Source organism: Uranotaenia lowii, chromosome 1 (assembly GCF_029784155.1).
Source record: "Uranotaenia lowii strain MFRU-FL chromosome 1, ASM2978415v1, whole genome shotgun sequence".
In the NCBI taxonomy this organism is placed as follows: Eukaryota; Metazoa; Arthropoda; class Insecta; order Diptera; family Culicidae; genus Uranotaenia; species Uranotaenia lowii.
In genome coordinates this window covers 45,364,703-45,380,963 of record NC_073691.1, presented here as the reverse complement: position 1 = coordinate 45,380,963, position 16,261 = coordinate 45,364,703, and the positions used below count along the sequence as shown (strand labels likewise).

The 16,261-nt window shown below is 34.9% G+C and overlaps 1 protein-coding gene across 1 annotated transcript; it reads right to left on the bottom strand.

Annotated features, from left to right (window-relative positions):
• Window positions 1-991: 991 nt before the first annotated feature.
• Window positions 992-14,346, bottom strand: LOC129759658 (O-acyltransferase like protein-like). Its single transcript, XM_055757169.1, has 4 exons — window positions 14,100-14,346; window positions 13,698-14,034; window positions 13,024-13,636; window positions 992-1,783 (listed from the first exon to the last, which is right to left on the bottom strand). Exons 1-4 carry the CDS (start codon window positions 14,344-14,346, stop codon window positions 992-994), a joined length of 1,989 nt encoding a protein of 662 aa, XP_055613144.1.
• Between the last annotated feature and the right edge of the window lie 1,915 nt (window positions 14,347-16,261).

The following is a 16,261-nucleotide window of genomic DNA, read 5'->3' as shown; positions in this document are numbered from 1 at the left end:
ATCATCTCCCTGATGGCAGAAAGTGGATTACAGCCTTTTGAAAATGTCATAACCCAAGCTCTTACGGCAAAAGCAATCCGATGTTATCCATACAACCGACTCAGCGACGCACGCACCTATGGTGGTTAGGACTAGAGACTCTCTGCAACAACTATATTCTATTGCTCTACCAAATATATGTGTCCGTTCCGACCCTCGTTTACGCCCCTGAACTGCAAAAAACCCAAGATCGAATTAAGTCTATTAAAAATCATTAGATCCGGACAACTATCTTCCCAAGTTTCTTGAATACCAGCACGGATCGGTATATTTCACCCCTGCAGGCTAAGGATGTCCCAGAGAATATTAAAATTCAAGTTTACTACCAAACATCCCACCGCGGTCCTGGTATTTTAGCGGTTGCCTCGAATGGATTGAAGATGCCTCTTGTCTTTGGAACCCCTTGATGCGGGTGTACCACACGGCAGTAATATTGGGCCATTGTTATTCTTATTATACATCAACGATTTAGGCAATCTACCTTTACACGGCATTCCCAGACTGTTTGCAGATGACACTGCTTTGTTTTATCCTGAAATTTGCCCAAAGATACATCTCATAATATTTTGCCTTTATCTAAATTGTGCAGCTTGCAAACATTAATGTACGTGTTCGATAATTAAAACTCCACAGATAAATAGATTAAAATATAATTGTACTTTGAGTTGAACATTCACTAAACTCAAATTGGTCCTCTACCGTACGAAGATTTTTTTTCTATAAAATTGTGATGAACTTCGGAAGTGCTCATGCATTGTCAACATGCATTAAATTCACCATAAAAATTTTGTTCAAATAAAAATAAACACAATGAATACCGAAACTAGAAGCCCCTTTCCCCAACACTGAATTCTAAAACTGACTTTGATAACAGTCATTTTGATGAAGTTTGTTTTGATAAAGGGCTTTCGAAGATAGAGAGAGAGTCAGATTACAGCCCATTATACCGATTCTAGGAAAACGCACGTTTTATTTGCATCTGTTCACCGAACCAGGCAGCACGTGTGCTCGATTTGATTGCCAAAAAGTGTCGCTCGATGAACAATGTCCAAACGACAGAACCGGCTGCCGTAATCGCGATTACGCCAACCGAGACGTACTGCAAACTAATCTCACCGAAATGGAACGGCTGCCGCAGAGCACCTGTGAACGTTACCAGCAGTATCGGATAATGGAGCAGGTACATGGCGTAGGAAAGTCTGGCTACCGGTTGCCAGAATGACCAGCTCAGGATGTCATTCAGCAGACTTCCGTAGCCATTGGCGCACATGAAGATCAACCACATTAGCCCTAGGACGAATGCGACTCGATGGAATGCTTCGTAGAATCCGTCCAGAACGGGATCCATCGTTAATCTTGGCCGGAAGATTTCGTAGGTGGCAAACATGACAAAGGCGGAAATAGCTGTTGCTATTATTGATCCCAGGACCAGGACCCATACTGGCCACTTGACCTGGTAGGTTCGGGTGCTGAACAGGAAGTAACCGAAGGCGATCCCGCAAAGCCAAACGGCGGCACGGGCATGTGTCGCGTAATAGGTATGCCGGGTCATTTGCAGGTTCTCGGAATTCAGCGAAAAGTCGTTCAAGATGAACATTAGCAACACGTAGACCACGGATCCAATGGCCAAGGCAGCGATAAGCCACAGGACTTTTTTGCCAAATTTCCACAACGCCCATACCAGCAAAGGGGTGATCAGATAGAGTTGCATGTCCACCGAGAGGTACCATGTATGGGGTAGGCACTGTAAAAAAGAAAATGTTGATAATTCTTTGATTCTCACCCTTAATTTACATTTAATAATCAGACTCTTTGATTTCTATCCACTGTCATCTTTAAAACTTGAAGATGAGACATAAGACTGAGAGAGCAAAACAACTCTTGAAGGTTCAAGAATATCTCCTAATACAACATCTAATATAAACTTGGTGATTCTTCATCAGGGGACACCCCACATAGATAAAGTTAACAAATATGAATCATTGTTTTGATCTTAAAACCATAGGATTAAGTATCACGCCGAAATAAGGTGAACCGTTTTATGGTGGTTATCAGTAATAAGTCAATTTGAGGGATTCCTTTTAGACTGTGCGATAATGGCTAACTTGTTTTGAAAGATTACGTGTGGTCATTGATAAGTCTCTATATGTAGAAGAAGAGCAGCTGTTCTGCATCCTGATAAATAGATAGCTACAACAGGACATTGAATGTTTGAGAAAACAAAATGAGAATTTGTAAGCAGTAGAATTTCAAGATTTTTTTCAAATTTGTCTTGAAGCTTGGAAGCAGACTTGAGAAATTTCATCGTTATGAGGCGTAACAGGCTTCCGAAAAGTACTGCATTGCGATGACAGCTTTTTCTTCGCCGATCAAACTGTCTCGGTTTTCCTTGCCACTCGGTTCGCTGCTGTACCGTCGGTGACGAATCAAAACGCTTCGGCTACGTCGCACACGTTCGGGAACGAAGACTGTATCTGAACAATCGGCTCAAAGCTTGCGCTGCCGAAAATGTTGTGCTTTAAGCTGTAGCGAACCGAACCGACAGTTCGATTTTCATTCTTTCATGCCTCCTGTTTCGCAAATAATTTCATCCTAACTGTCGGCTATAGGGCGTGACAGTTTTGCGCAGGACTGTCACGGGCGACTGTCATGCCCATACCGTATCCATGCCCGGTCGTATGCTGCTGATGCTGCTGCTCGGTTCGAATAGATCGAACGAGCAATCTTTTCCAACCGAGCAGCAGCATACAACCGAGGCGTAACGCGATGTGTGGTGTCGGTGAAGGTTGTGCGAAAATTGTTATAATAATTACCTTCGATAAAAAAAAACCTTAAAAAGACATGAATTTAATCGTACAATTTAATACTTTTTTATTATTTTATTTTTATTTTTTATTAAGAATCATAGCCTTAGAAATTATTCACTCACGGGAGAAGTGGGTTGGGATGGAACACATTTTTTGTGTCGATTCGAAGGGAAACTTGGTCGTTATAATTTTTCTCTACAATTTGTTTGAGTATTAGAAAAAATGAAAAAAAATTGAGAAAACGAATTGAAAAATACTAATATAAAAGGCAAGTAATGGGAACAAGGCCGTGCGAACGGGGAGGTTTTAGGGGTTTAACCCCCCCCCCCCCCATGGAGATTTTTTCCAAGTAAAATTTTCAGTTCAAGAAAGGAATTTACCGTATATATTAGAAAATTTTCTCGCCTCCGGCGGAATTTAATGCTAAATCACTCAAGGCCTAAGACATTCATTTAAGACGTTTCCAAATTGATACTAATGTCAAATTGTAAGTTTCAGTTTGTTATTCAATAGATAATCTGTATTAAAACTCAAAGATTGACACAAAAACTGGATTTTATTTAGAATGGGTTTGTTAAGAAGTGTAACCAACTTAATTCAGAGTTTGAAGCTAAATTCATTCATCGAATACTTACATTACATTTCGACAAATTGGTAGTAATGTGACAGGCGTTTAATATTTATGATAGTCATCAGAATTAGCCAAAAAAAAACTTTAACTTCAATTTTATTATTATTAATCAGGTTGATTTCTAAAAAAACGGGCATTTCATTTTTTAAACATTCTACAAGAAACAAATTTGAGCTTCAATTTTGTTTTGTGTTTTTTTGGTTTTCTAATACTCAACTCCACATTCAAAAGGTATATTATGAATTACACAAGGCCACAAAATTTACATCTTTCCTTTTTAATATAACTTTTAAATTTGTAAAAATCATTTAAGAGAAATCGGGTTTTTTTCGAGAAATTTTAAAACTTCAAGAAAAAATTCAGTAAAGGTTTAAATTGAATTTTAAATTTTTTCTAAGGCCGAAAGTTATTTTGACTTCTGCGAAAAAAGTTAGACAAGTTTTCTGTTTGATAAGAGAATTTAAAAAAAAAATTAAAAATTTCTACGAAAATTAAATTTTAGATATAAGCAAAAATAGATAATTTTGCAGGCTTAACAAATAGGTTTGATTAAATGAAACCTATGTATTGTTATGAAATTTATCCAATTTTAAAAAACTGGCGAATTTAATAATTTTAGATTATTCGTCATCATCATGATCAGAATATTTTTGCTTCCTAGTGAAATAAAATAAACAAATTAAGAGTCAGTTTTTGTTGTTTCATGTAGATTTCATAGATTATCAGTTATCAATGATTGATTCAACTAAACACTTATAAACTATATATCACCAATACTAGAAGCGGTTGATTAAATCTGTGTAATGAATATTCGAAATCTACCAAACTCGAAATCTACCAAACACGAAATCTACCAAATTAACAAAGGCATAAAATGCTGTTTTCTTTAGCTATCAATTGAATTCTATGAAATAATTTTTGAAATCGTTAGAAGTTTTTATTGAAAAAAAAAAGATCTTCTTAAAAGCTTATGTGTTTGAATTTCATATCTCGTTTGTATTTTCTAAACAACTTCACCGAATTTTATTGTATAGTTTTTTTTTAAATTTTTCAATAAATTGTTAAAGAACAACTTTAATTTTTTTGAGATTTTTAATAATAAGTTTTTCTTTGTTTTTTTTTAAATTCTGAATTTTTGTTTTCTGAAAACAGAATATTCAAAATTTAAGAAAAACACAATTTCGACTCACACTGTTTCGAAAAATAAGACTTTGTCACGACACAGTATTTTAATTGGTAGCGAAAAAAAAATCCAGAGCTTGAAATTCTAAACTATCTGATAGGCATTTTAAGGTTTATAAACGTTTCACTTATTTTTATTGTTTTCAATCATCTTTTTTGAGTCGATCATGATTTTTTAGTTAATCTATGAAAAGTTTCAAAAGTGACTACAAGTAGCAATTTTACAGCAAAATTTTTATTTTTTTGAAGTGTTTTATTTTTTTAATATTTACAAAACAACATGGAACTGCATAATTTTGAATATTTTTTCAATTACTTATCGGATTTATTGTGCATTTTTGGGTTGTTATTATTTCCAACTAAATTTGGAATTCGAAAACCCCCCCCATGGACGAGTCCTTCGCACGGGCCTGGATGGGAACCATGAAACATAAAATAAATACTCGTAGAAATAATCATGTTGGGGTGAAAATCTCGAAATGAGATCTTGTATTAAATCTCAATCAGGAATTTGAACCTGAAACATAAATCTAAGCCTGATATCTTCAACTAGAAATTTGAATGTAGAATTTTAATCTGAATCTGAATATAAAACCCTTCTCTGAAATCTGAATCTGAAACCTGATCTCAGAATTTGAACCTGGAATCTCATTATTAAATTTGAATAAGAATCTGAAATCTCAATCTTAAATAGGAATCTGAAATATGAATATCAAATTTGAAACTGAAATTTGAATCTGAAATCAGAATTTGAAATCTGAATCGTAAATCCGAATCTGAAATTGGAACATGAATTCTGAATCTGAAATTCGAATCTTACATCTAAATACGAAATCTGAATCTGAAATCTGAATCTGAAATCTGAATCTGAAATCTGAATCTGAAATCTGAATCTGAAATCTGAATATGAAATCTGAATCTGAAATCTGAATCTGAAATCTGAATCTGAAATCTGAATCTGAAATCTGAATCTGAAATCTGAATCTGAAATCTGAATCTGAAATCTGAATCTGAAATCGGAATCTGAAATCTGAATCTGAAATCTGAATCTGAAATCTGAATCTGAAATCTGAAATCTGAATCTGAAATCTGAATCTGAAATCTGAATCTGAAATCTGAATCTAAAATCTGAATCTAAAGTTTCAATCTAAAATCTAAATTTGAAATCTGAATTTGTTTCTGATTCTGAAATCTGAGTCTTAAATCTGAATCTAAAATCTGAATCTCATATTTGATCCCTAAATTTAAATCTGAAATCTGAGTCTGCAATCTGAGTTTGAAAGTTGAATCCGAAATTTAAATCCTAAACCTGAATCTGAAATCCGAATTGGAATCTAAAATCTCGATCTGAAGTATGAATCTGAAATCCGAATTTGTATCTGAAATCTGAAATCTCATATTTCAATTTGAAATCTGAAATCTTGAACTTTATTATTCATAAACGACATCCAATTTCAGGCTGGAAAACAACACGCATCATTGCGTGTCGACCAACTAATAACGTAAGGATAGCCAGCCGCAGTAGCTAGGTTGAGCTTCAAGCAGAAGTTCGTTAATTCTAAATTAAATCGACCCGAGCGTGAGCCGATGATGATCCAATGCGAATCTCGGCTACAGTCGGACGTAATTAGCAGTACTGTCATGCGAAGTTTAACGCATTGAAAACTGTCACGAAGATTTTCCCAAAACTGTCACGGAGCTTTAAAGGCTATCGTATCCACGAGCAAACTTTCGCACGCGGTAAACCAAGGCGTCGTTGTACATCACACGACCGCGCCTTTTAAAACTGTCGGGGAAGAAATATTCGGAAAGCTTTCACCGAGGTGGATGTGCGACGTTCGCAAGAATACTATCGTTCGGCAGTACTTTTCCGAAGCCTGGGCGTGAAGCTGTGACTGTGAAGTCTTTTGGTCCGTCAAACTCAATTGACTGTTCCTCAATCGGTTACTCATCGCCCAGTCGTGTGAAGCTAAAAGAATTTCAAAGTCAAGCATCCACCAATCGCATTCAATCGACCGAAGACGAACAAGAAACGAATTTATTATTATTGTTTCTCCTGTCACCAAGCCCGTTTTCAGTTTGTTATTGCTATTGTTGCACCCTGCCAGCGGCCGAACTGGTATGGTTTTTTTGCCTTTCTTACAGAAAGGTATAGCGAACGGTCATTAAAAAAGGGTTCAAGGCTCCACTTTATATATACAAATCGACTCAGCTTGATGAGTCACAGAGAACAGAGGTTTGACCCAGAACAAAATGAGCCGAAAACGTGTATATGAATTTGAATTCAAATACGTTAGTATTTCGTCCAAATATTACTTAGCATATAGCCACTAGATGGTACGGATTGGTAAGTGAACGAAAACTAAACGAACTGCCCCGTTACTCAACAGGGGTGCCATTTGTTTTTTGAAAAACTGCTTTCAGTCTTAAGTCTAGTCCACACTAGGCGACATGAACTGCGATTTTTGTTATGAGCCGAACTTTGTTGTCTGTTGTTGTTGTTAGAAATCTGAGACGGTCTCAGTGTCTCCCGAAGAAAATGGGAGACGCTGAGACCGTCTCGAGACGAACCGACTCCTAGTGTGGACTAGGCTTTACGCAACTAATCCTCAATTTCCTAAGACGCAACCAAAATCATAATTAACTTAATTTTTAGAGAGTTTTATATTTTCAATTGGAAATGGAATTCGATTGGATTTCAAATCAAAGAGAGTTTTTGAATATATTTAAGACAGTGTCGAAATCCAAAATATCACATGATTAACCTTTCCAGAACGTATTCAGGCCGAATAAACCCGGTCATTTTTACCAGAAATCTTTGCCAAATCCACGCATTGAAATTAAAAATTATCAAATAAAAAACCGGGCTACCCAGCCAACATAAAATCGTAAAAGAAATCATTGTTTAACTCGTATACGGGTGCAATTCAAATCGGAATCGTAAATATGTATACTTAAAATTCGACAATATTGTATATCCATCGTAGAAGATGTTGAAACCTAATGAAATACGATTTAGTTACGATGTGTTAGGTGAAGTCGTATTTAGTGCGACCGAAACAAAATGAATTCTTTTAACAATCGTATAAGATTTCTTATAACGCGTTTTATCCGTACATGAATAACTTCTGTTTCGAAATCGTAAATGACTTCAGACAGATTCGTAAAGAACATCACGTAAGCATCGTCTATCGTATCACTCAGTATATTGTATAGAATGCCACATTAAGAGTTCTCTGCAATTTTGCCGCTCGAATGGAACTGTCTGAACTAACGACTAGAATGAACATCGGATAAAATGGAAACGGTAAGATTATGAAAAATAAAGTTAACCGAAATGATTTCTTAACACCTTTCTGCTCCCTAGGGACCCAGCTGGGTTCAAATTAACAGAATCCACGTCAGACAATGAAATATTAATTGATTAGCCATCGGCTGACCTGGGGAGTAAATATTCGAGGACATTCTGGACAAATGGCCAGTCAAAGCCTCCAGGGCAGCAACAGTCCAAATCAGCCATACGCATAACACATCAACGGTAAGAATTCTTAACAGTTACCAGTTGTTGTTTTAGTTATATAAAATAATAAGCGATTTTCGACGATTAAGCATTATTTTATTAAGTTTTTATTCCAATTGAACAGTGCTATGAGAGCGAATGTGGTACTGTCAAAATTAGAAATAAATTCTCTTCTTACCATCAATCGAATTGTTTAATGTAACGTACAACATACCACCAATGCAACATAACGTACCAAAGTAAATCAATCATCGTTATATCACTGATCACACTGACATGACACTTAGAACAAAAAATCAACCATTTTCTGTCTAATTTTTGTTGTCAGATTTTGCAGGTTCGCAATACCGACGGCAGGTGGCGAACCTGAAAAAATTTGACAAAAAATGCCCTGTAGGAAAAATGTACCTATTTAGCCCGAATTTATCGTAGAAATTGCCTGTTTTTTTTAAAGTTGGGTGGCACTTTCTAACTGGGATAGCATTTCTTCAAATCGATTGATGCGCACTCTGGAATCGATATGGCGTACTGTTGGAAAAATTATCCAGAAAACGAAATCGACTGTCCAGTCAGTATGGTCAGTGGTTATATCATCGTAGATGATATTGCCGAAGTCGTAAATCAGAAAATCATCAAAACATATACAATGATTATTGACGACATTGATGTACGTATATATTTTAATATACCTACCAAAATGTTAGCTGGGTAATCCGCCCAAATCCCGGTATTTTTACAAAATTTCAAGAGTTGCAAAATTTAAACATGAAAAATATTTTTTCTCGAGACACCTCAGTGGCATTAATCTTATTTATAATTGAAAACAATGGTTATAAGTTCAATTTGATGAAACAAAAATTGTTATTTGACGCAAAAATCATATATCGTTAGCTTTATTGGAGCTTTTGGTTTTGATTTCGCCAAAATTGTGGATATATCCGGGTAAAAACCGAGCTTTTTTCATCGAAATCCAGACTACCCCCAAACCTCGCTTTCCTAAAAAATTTTCATTGGAAATCCACGTAAGCTCGTAAATAAATCCAACCAATCTGGTATCATTACACTAGACACCATTTCTTTAGAGGAATTGATAATCCCAACGAATGTAAATCGAATTGTGGCCCAAGATTTTTAAGGAAATAGGAATTTTCATAAAATCAGCATCTCTGATAATGTTTTGAAATTTCGTCGCCACGTGGTCGAAAATTGTTGTTACATCTGGGGCAGGAAGACTGAATAAAAAAAGAAAAAAAATCGTTCACACGTCAAATTTCTCTCATCAATCTACCGACCAGTGCGAAGGTTCAAAATCTACTTTCTTGTTTAGTGATTTTTTGTAAAACTTTTTTGATGCTGAAAAGCATTTTATTTTTTTGAAGCTGATAAATAATAATTGTTTGATTAATGGTTGTTCCAAAAAAAGCTTGAATAACATTAGTAGATTTTTGGTAGTTCCAACACATATTTATTAAGTTTAAAATTGAGTTGAGGGACTGGCATTGGATAATCTAGTTGGGGTATTCGATTTCGATGTTTGCTTTTAAATCTGCTGCAATTAACTCAGAAGACTTAAATTTAGCACCTGAACAACTGAATAACATGACTCGCTACACGAAACTATTTGTTTCAAACTAATCATCTAAAGTTAAAACTTGAACGATTTCAAATCTTTTCGAAAATTGCTGGCTTTTTGCCGAACAGTAAAAAAAGATACAGCGAATATCAGTCTTCATCACTTAGGTTTACATTAAAACTTGCGTTTCGCACGGTACAATTTTCTCACTTATTTTAATTTATTAACTAGTTTTACATTTTACTTACATAAAATGGTATTGTAGGAATTTTTTTTTATTTTTTTTTATTTTTTTTAATTTTTTTTTATTTTTTTTATTTTTTTTTATTTTTTTTTTTTTTTTTTTAGGTTTATTTATGACACTTTACCACCTTGTGGCATTCGTGTCTAAAATTGTAGGAATCATTCATAGAAAATACTTGGCTAGAGTTTGAATGGTTTAAATAAATTTTTCCTAAGTGTTGTAGTTCAAAGGATTATAATTCTCCAAATTTCAGACAATTTATTAAAAAATTTAACGTTGCGTGGCATTTAAGTTTACAAATTTTTTTCAAGTTTTTTTCTATTTTGCTTCAAAGGTTAAAACTTTCATCTGGAAAACGAGAGCCCATAGAACAAAAAACCAAAGACGCCTCCAAATTAGTCATGACAAGGTCTTGAACTATGTGCATCACGGAAAAAGTAAATTTGGTAGACTTGTGTTATCAATAGGGGAGAGTGGGGATACTTGATCCCCTTTTCTTATTTTCACCATATCTTTTTGGAAAAATTTAGCAACTCGCCGTCTTTGACATTTTCTGACAGCTTGTAACTTCAAGTTTCTATGCTCCAAAAATTAGAACGATACTTGAACCCGTTGATGAACTAGAAGCATTTTCGTGGGAGTAAAAAAATTACGATTTTTCTGAAGTTAGGGGAGACTTGATCCCCTATTGAAGGAGACTTGATCTTTTATTCAGGAAGCCCTAATCCTTGTATAAAAATCAAACAAAACTCCAAGGTAGAATTATAAATAAGACTATTTTGGTCATGTTTGTACTCATTTCACAATTTATAGCAGACATAAGAAGAAAATTCTATAACTTTGTCTCAACGCTAATAACATTGCATACTTTAAGGCGCTATTTTTTATAATTAAGAGGAAATTAATTATTTTTGCACTTTTCTTCAGAAAATTGTTTGATAAATATTAGTTTCTGGATAAATATTAGTAATTTCGTAATCAGCAATCATAACGATCAATTCAGAAGAAGAATATGCCGTTTGGAAGGGGGATCATTTGTACCCAACTCTATGGGATCAATTGTACCCATAATCAACATTTTAGAAAACTTTTTCTAAAAAAAGTGGAGAGTTTTCCATTACTTTGAAAATATGGCATAATGAATTTCATTTTACGCTCGAACGATTGATACATTGGAACAAACATTTTTTTCATAATTATCCCACGTAAGGAACATTTTAAAGTGATGAAAAAAGATCTTCAAGTTACATTTTGTGAAATTTTTCAAACAATGTTCAATTACTCAAACAATTATTTTGTTAAAAAAAATTTAAACTACAAGCATTGTTATTTTGCTCATTTTGGCACATTTTGCAAGAACATTTGATCATTGTAAGACATTCCAGTTTCGAGATATAGCTAAGGAATCAAGTATCCCCAGGGATCAAGTATCCTCATTCTCCCCTACCTCTTTAAAATGTATGGGGATATTAAGTGTTTTTCTTGATGATTATTATTATCAACAAGTTGGATAAGGCTTGCACAGTAAAATGCAAACAAAAGATGAAGATTTACAGCCATTCCTTTAAAACGTTTGATCCATAGCTTTTCAACTGCTGATCGAGTTAGTAAGTTAACCATCTAAAACTTTGCCGTTTGTATGCATATGAAACTTTTCTATTATTTAATTTAATTTCATAAGTTCATGCGATGGATGTTAAATACCAAATAACCATTCAAAAACATTCAGACAGGTTGTATATTAATGCTTGAAAGTGATTTTTACCTAAGCGTGCATATTCAACGAAAATAAAGAAATCTTCGTAAAGTTTGTTTTTAACGACATCTAGCGGCTAGATGCTGAGTTATTTTTTCTTTAAAATAACGGTTGGCATTTTTACACAAGATTTTAGCTCCAGCCCGACCTCTGTTCTCTGTGGATGAGTTACGAAGGTGTCCGTTGATTTGTATGTCCCAATTGAAATGAGTTTACCACCCTTTCTTGTATTCTGGTTTTTACAATTTTGGTGAAATTAGTTTAAAAAAAATTGGATTTTTTTTTCCTGCAAGTACCATAAAACGGGGTAAGATTGATCACTTTTTTAAATATTTCTCGATTATGTTTTCTGTTAAGGGGAATGTGTATCAAACGCCACACAAGCTCAGCAACAGAGATATGAAACCTTCTTGACCCCCAAACCTTCAAATTTTTTCAAATAGTTCAGAAAAAAATATAATCTTACTAGAAAATTTTGAACCAAATGAATCTTATCTGGGGTGTTTTTTCCCGAGATATCGAATGAAAGCTGTTTAAGTCACCGTATGCTTTGTAAAATGGAGTTGTGGCTGTTCTTACCTTCAATTCTCCTACATTTTCAAAAAGTTCAGAAAATTATGTTAAGATCGTGAGTTTTTATTTCGAGGAATCAAATGAAATCTGTTTTAAGGAACGCACGCTTCGAAAAATGGAGTTATCTCTGTTTTTTTCTACACTCAATTCACCTATATTTTTCTTTATTTATGTAGAAAAAGCATGTTCGGATTTGAAAATTTTGAATCTAAAGGGATGAATCTTGTGTAATTCTTTTTCCGAAGAATCGAATATAGGTTGTCTACACCACCGCACACTTCGAAAAATCGAGATATGACTGATTTCCCTTACTTTTCCTAAATTTTTCATAAAAAGATACTGAAAAAGCATGTTTGGACTTAAAAAATTGAACCAATTGAGACTTATCTTGTGTAATTTTTGTCAAGAAATCGAATGAAGGCTTTAAAAGCCGCACGCCTCAGCAAATCAAGTTGTTTCATTTCCCCTATATATATTTTTTTTCAAATAGTTCAAAATAAGCATGTGCGGACTTGGAAATTTTGAGCCAAATGAGTATTATGAGAAAGAAAATCCTAAGTTATATCTGAATTGAAATATTTAGGTCAACTGTGGCTTTTAAGTGACAAGGTTTAGGTATAACGGAGATTTGATAGCACTTTTGGCATAAAAAAAGAATAGATCTTTACATCCTTTGAGATAAAAAGAATTTTACTTACCATATTTTCCGGATTAACATAATTTTGAACAAACAAAATCGCTGACCACCAGTTTGTCTCGCATGCGTCAATTTCCGGTAGGACAAACTCCCGGTAGAGTGGCCCCTGGCCAAAAAACCGCCCGAAAGCGACCCAAAAGTAGATCAACAGTCCATATGCTGGTAGGATCCTTAGGATTCGATCGATCCAAATTGATAGCAAATTCAGCGATTGCGTCTGATGCAGTTGCAGCAACACCTTATACGTCAATGCAATGGCACTCAAGCCGAGAAAAACATCGAAAGCCAAAGCAGACAGACGGTGGTTAAAAATCCCCAATACGGATTCGAAGTATTCCTGGCGACTTTCGGGATTGGCTACCGGTATGATTAGTAAGGATTCGTGAATGTAGTGAATAATCAGCTGCAACATTATCACAGATCGCAGTCCGTAAACAGCATCGATGGTATCCGATTTTTCGGTGGCTTTTGGCACTGTTTTTAGGAGACTGATAATGTTGGTGTAAAGTGAGACTTTGTGGACAAACATCGGGGGGTTTCCGTTCAACAGGATCATGATGACGTGGAATGCAGTGCACACAACTGCTGTGAGGCCTATAAGAGAGAAAATTACGCTAAAATAAAATCAAATCAAAATTATCCTTGTAGGTGGGAACTTATTATGAAAATACATACATAGCACTGATTGTTGTACCGTTATTAAGATCATTCGGTTGTCGACTATCGCAATACATTCCATCTTCCTGGAGGCTGAATCCTTTTTCAAAAGTAAATTCACGAAGAAGTTGATTCAGAAGTTCAGTGTCACAACTTTTTGGTACACAAATTCCAAGTCGTATAGATATAACTGGTATGGGAGCCACTTTAAGATAAAACGGAATCATGCAGTGAAGTCCTTCGAAGAATCCGTCATCAAGTCCAACTGATAATCTGATACATTCGTCAAAAATGCCGGGAGCAAAAAATTCCCCGTGAAGAACGTTCGGTGGAATTTTTCCCCACTGATCGTACACTGCAATTGAAAGACATGATAAAATTTATGGTTTGAATTCCTGAGTACCTATTTTTGATTCTTACCTCTTAAAGCCCAGAAAACATTCTCGTTCAGTCTCTTTTTAAAAGTTTCCAGCTGCTGCAAACAAATATTTTCCTTGGGAATTTCTCCATTCCGAAAACGATAATCCCCCAGCCAATTTGCCAAGGAGAATGGTAGTTTTTCCAACTTGTGAATTATAACAGAGTGAGAGATTTCCAAAGCACTGACAGTTTGTAACTGCACTACGGTAAAGGTGAACAAAATCAAAACGTAAGAAGCCAGGTACATTGTGGAAGGAAGTCAACCGGTATAAGACCCGCGAATATCTGAATAATTATCGCAGCCACAAACAAAATTCAAAACAAATACCCATTCCTTATCGGATATCGCAGCCAGCAAGCGTGGTCATAAATTTGTTGATCCTAATCAGTCGCTAGATTACGATACCTCCAGTGGAGTGCTATTTTTCGCGAACGGTAGATAGGTTCAGATTTAAGAAAACAATTGCTAACTGTGTGTTGTTACTAACAATTTGTTAGTTTAGTTTTTTTTTGTTATTTCAATATATCACTCCACCGAAAACTACATGAACTTAAAAAGGCTTTATTTTCAGAGCAATGGTTAACTCTATAATTTTTAAAACAAGTTTTTTACTATGTTATATAAATGTTTACTATGCTTTCTTGATTTTGGACAAATGCAAAGTAAGGGCTCCAGCATGAAGTATTTTCGTTCCTCTAAAATTCTTCTTATTCGTTCCCGAGATCACATATCGTCCTTTTTTTTATAGACTCATTATTATATAAGTGGTGTTAGAATAAGGTTGCAAGAATGCCCGGATTTACCCGGGTTTGCCCGGATATTTAATACAAAATTTGGGAGCAGTCCGGCCCGGCCCGGTTAATCGGATTTAATTTAAAATGCCCAGATTTATTCACTTTTATTGGCAAGTCAAACAAAAAAAACAAATTGGGTTGAAAAAAAAAAACTATTTATTCCTCCGAAACGAAATTTTTCAAACAAGTTTTATATAAAAAATTATGAAAGGTTTACAAATTAATACAAATTAAAACCTTTCGATGAGTTTTGATATAATTTTTTTTTGCAATTTTTTATCTTGATTTTTGTTGAGTAATTTCTGGTTTTTGACCTAGTTCGCTCGGGTATTGCCCGGATTTTGGGTCGTTCATTTTCAGTAAAAATTAAAATATTTTGTAAGTGACTCCCCATACAAAATATTTTTTTGAAATTTTTTTATTTAAATTCTTTCAAAAATAAATATATTCTTAGTATTTTATAATTTCATAGGTGCTAATTATCTTAGTTTTAACTTTCAATACTTTTTAATGGAATTGTTTTGTTTATTGCCGCGATAAATTGTGAGTTTTTTAATCGACTTTTTTCGGCGAGTTTTTGAATGATTTAAAACCTTTTTTACCAGTTGTCCATACGTTTCGAGCTACTATGGCATTCGCTCTTCTTCAGTGGACACTAAAAATATATTTTAAACGATAAATTTTAACTTAACTAACAATTTTAAAAATCTTACAATTTTTTTTTTTAATCATAGGTTTGTTTATTAAGGCATTTTACTTTTTATAAAGTTTCGTTTTGCCGAGTGTATCACTTTATTAATCGCGGCGACTCAACTGTTAGTTGTATTCGGGAGCGTTTAGGATTCACTATCGGAAACATTTCTCCATCTGGGCTCGGTGGTGGCTTCCTGTAGCTGTGGATGCATGAGCTACTTCAGATTGTCGTCTTCCTGGCCAGACTTCTGATGGAGTTTGTGGAACCCATTGGACGGTAGGTTACTCTATTGAATAGATGAAATGAACATTAATAGGGTACATATACAGGTGAAAAGCCACGAAGGAAGGAAGACTAAACGACCAAGTCAGACATTTTAAGATATTTGTAGATAGGGTACAAATATTCAAGATCAAGTTTTGCCAAGATGTCTCGAATTGGAACACCAGGTGGTTTACGTCGGGCCCTAAGGGTATCCAGTAGCCAAGCCCTCGATCGATCAAACCGTTCACACGTCCACACAACATGATCAATGTCGTGGTAGCCATCCCCACAAACACAAACATTGCTTGTAGCTAGTTGTATACGAAACAAATGCGCGTCAAGCCGACAGTGATTTGACATGAGCCGAGAAACCACGCGAATGAAATCGCGACTCATGTTAAAATGCTTA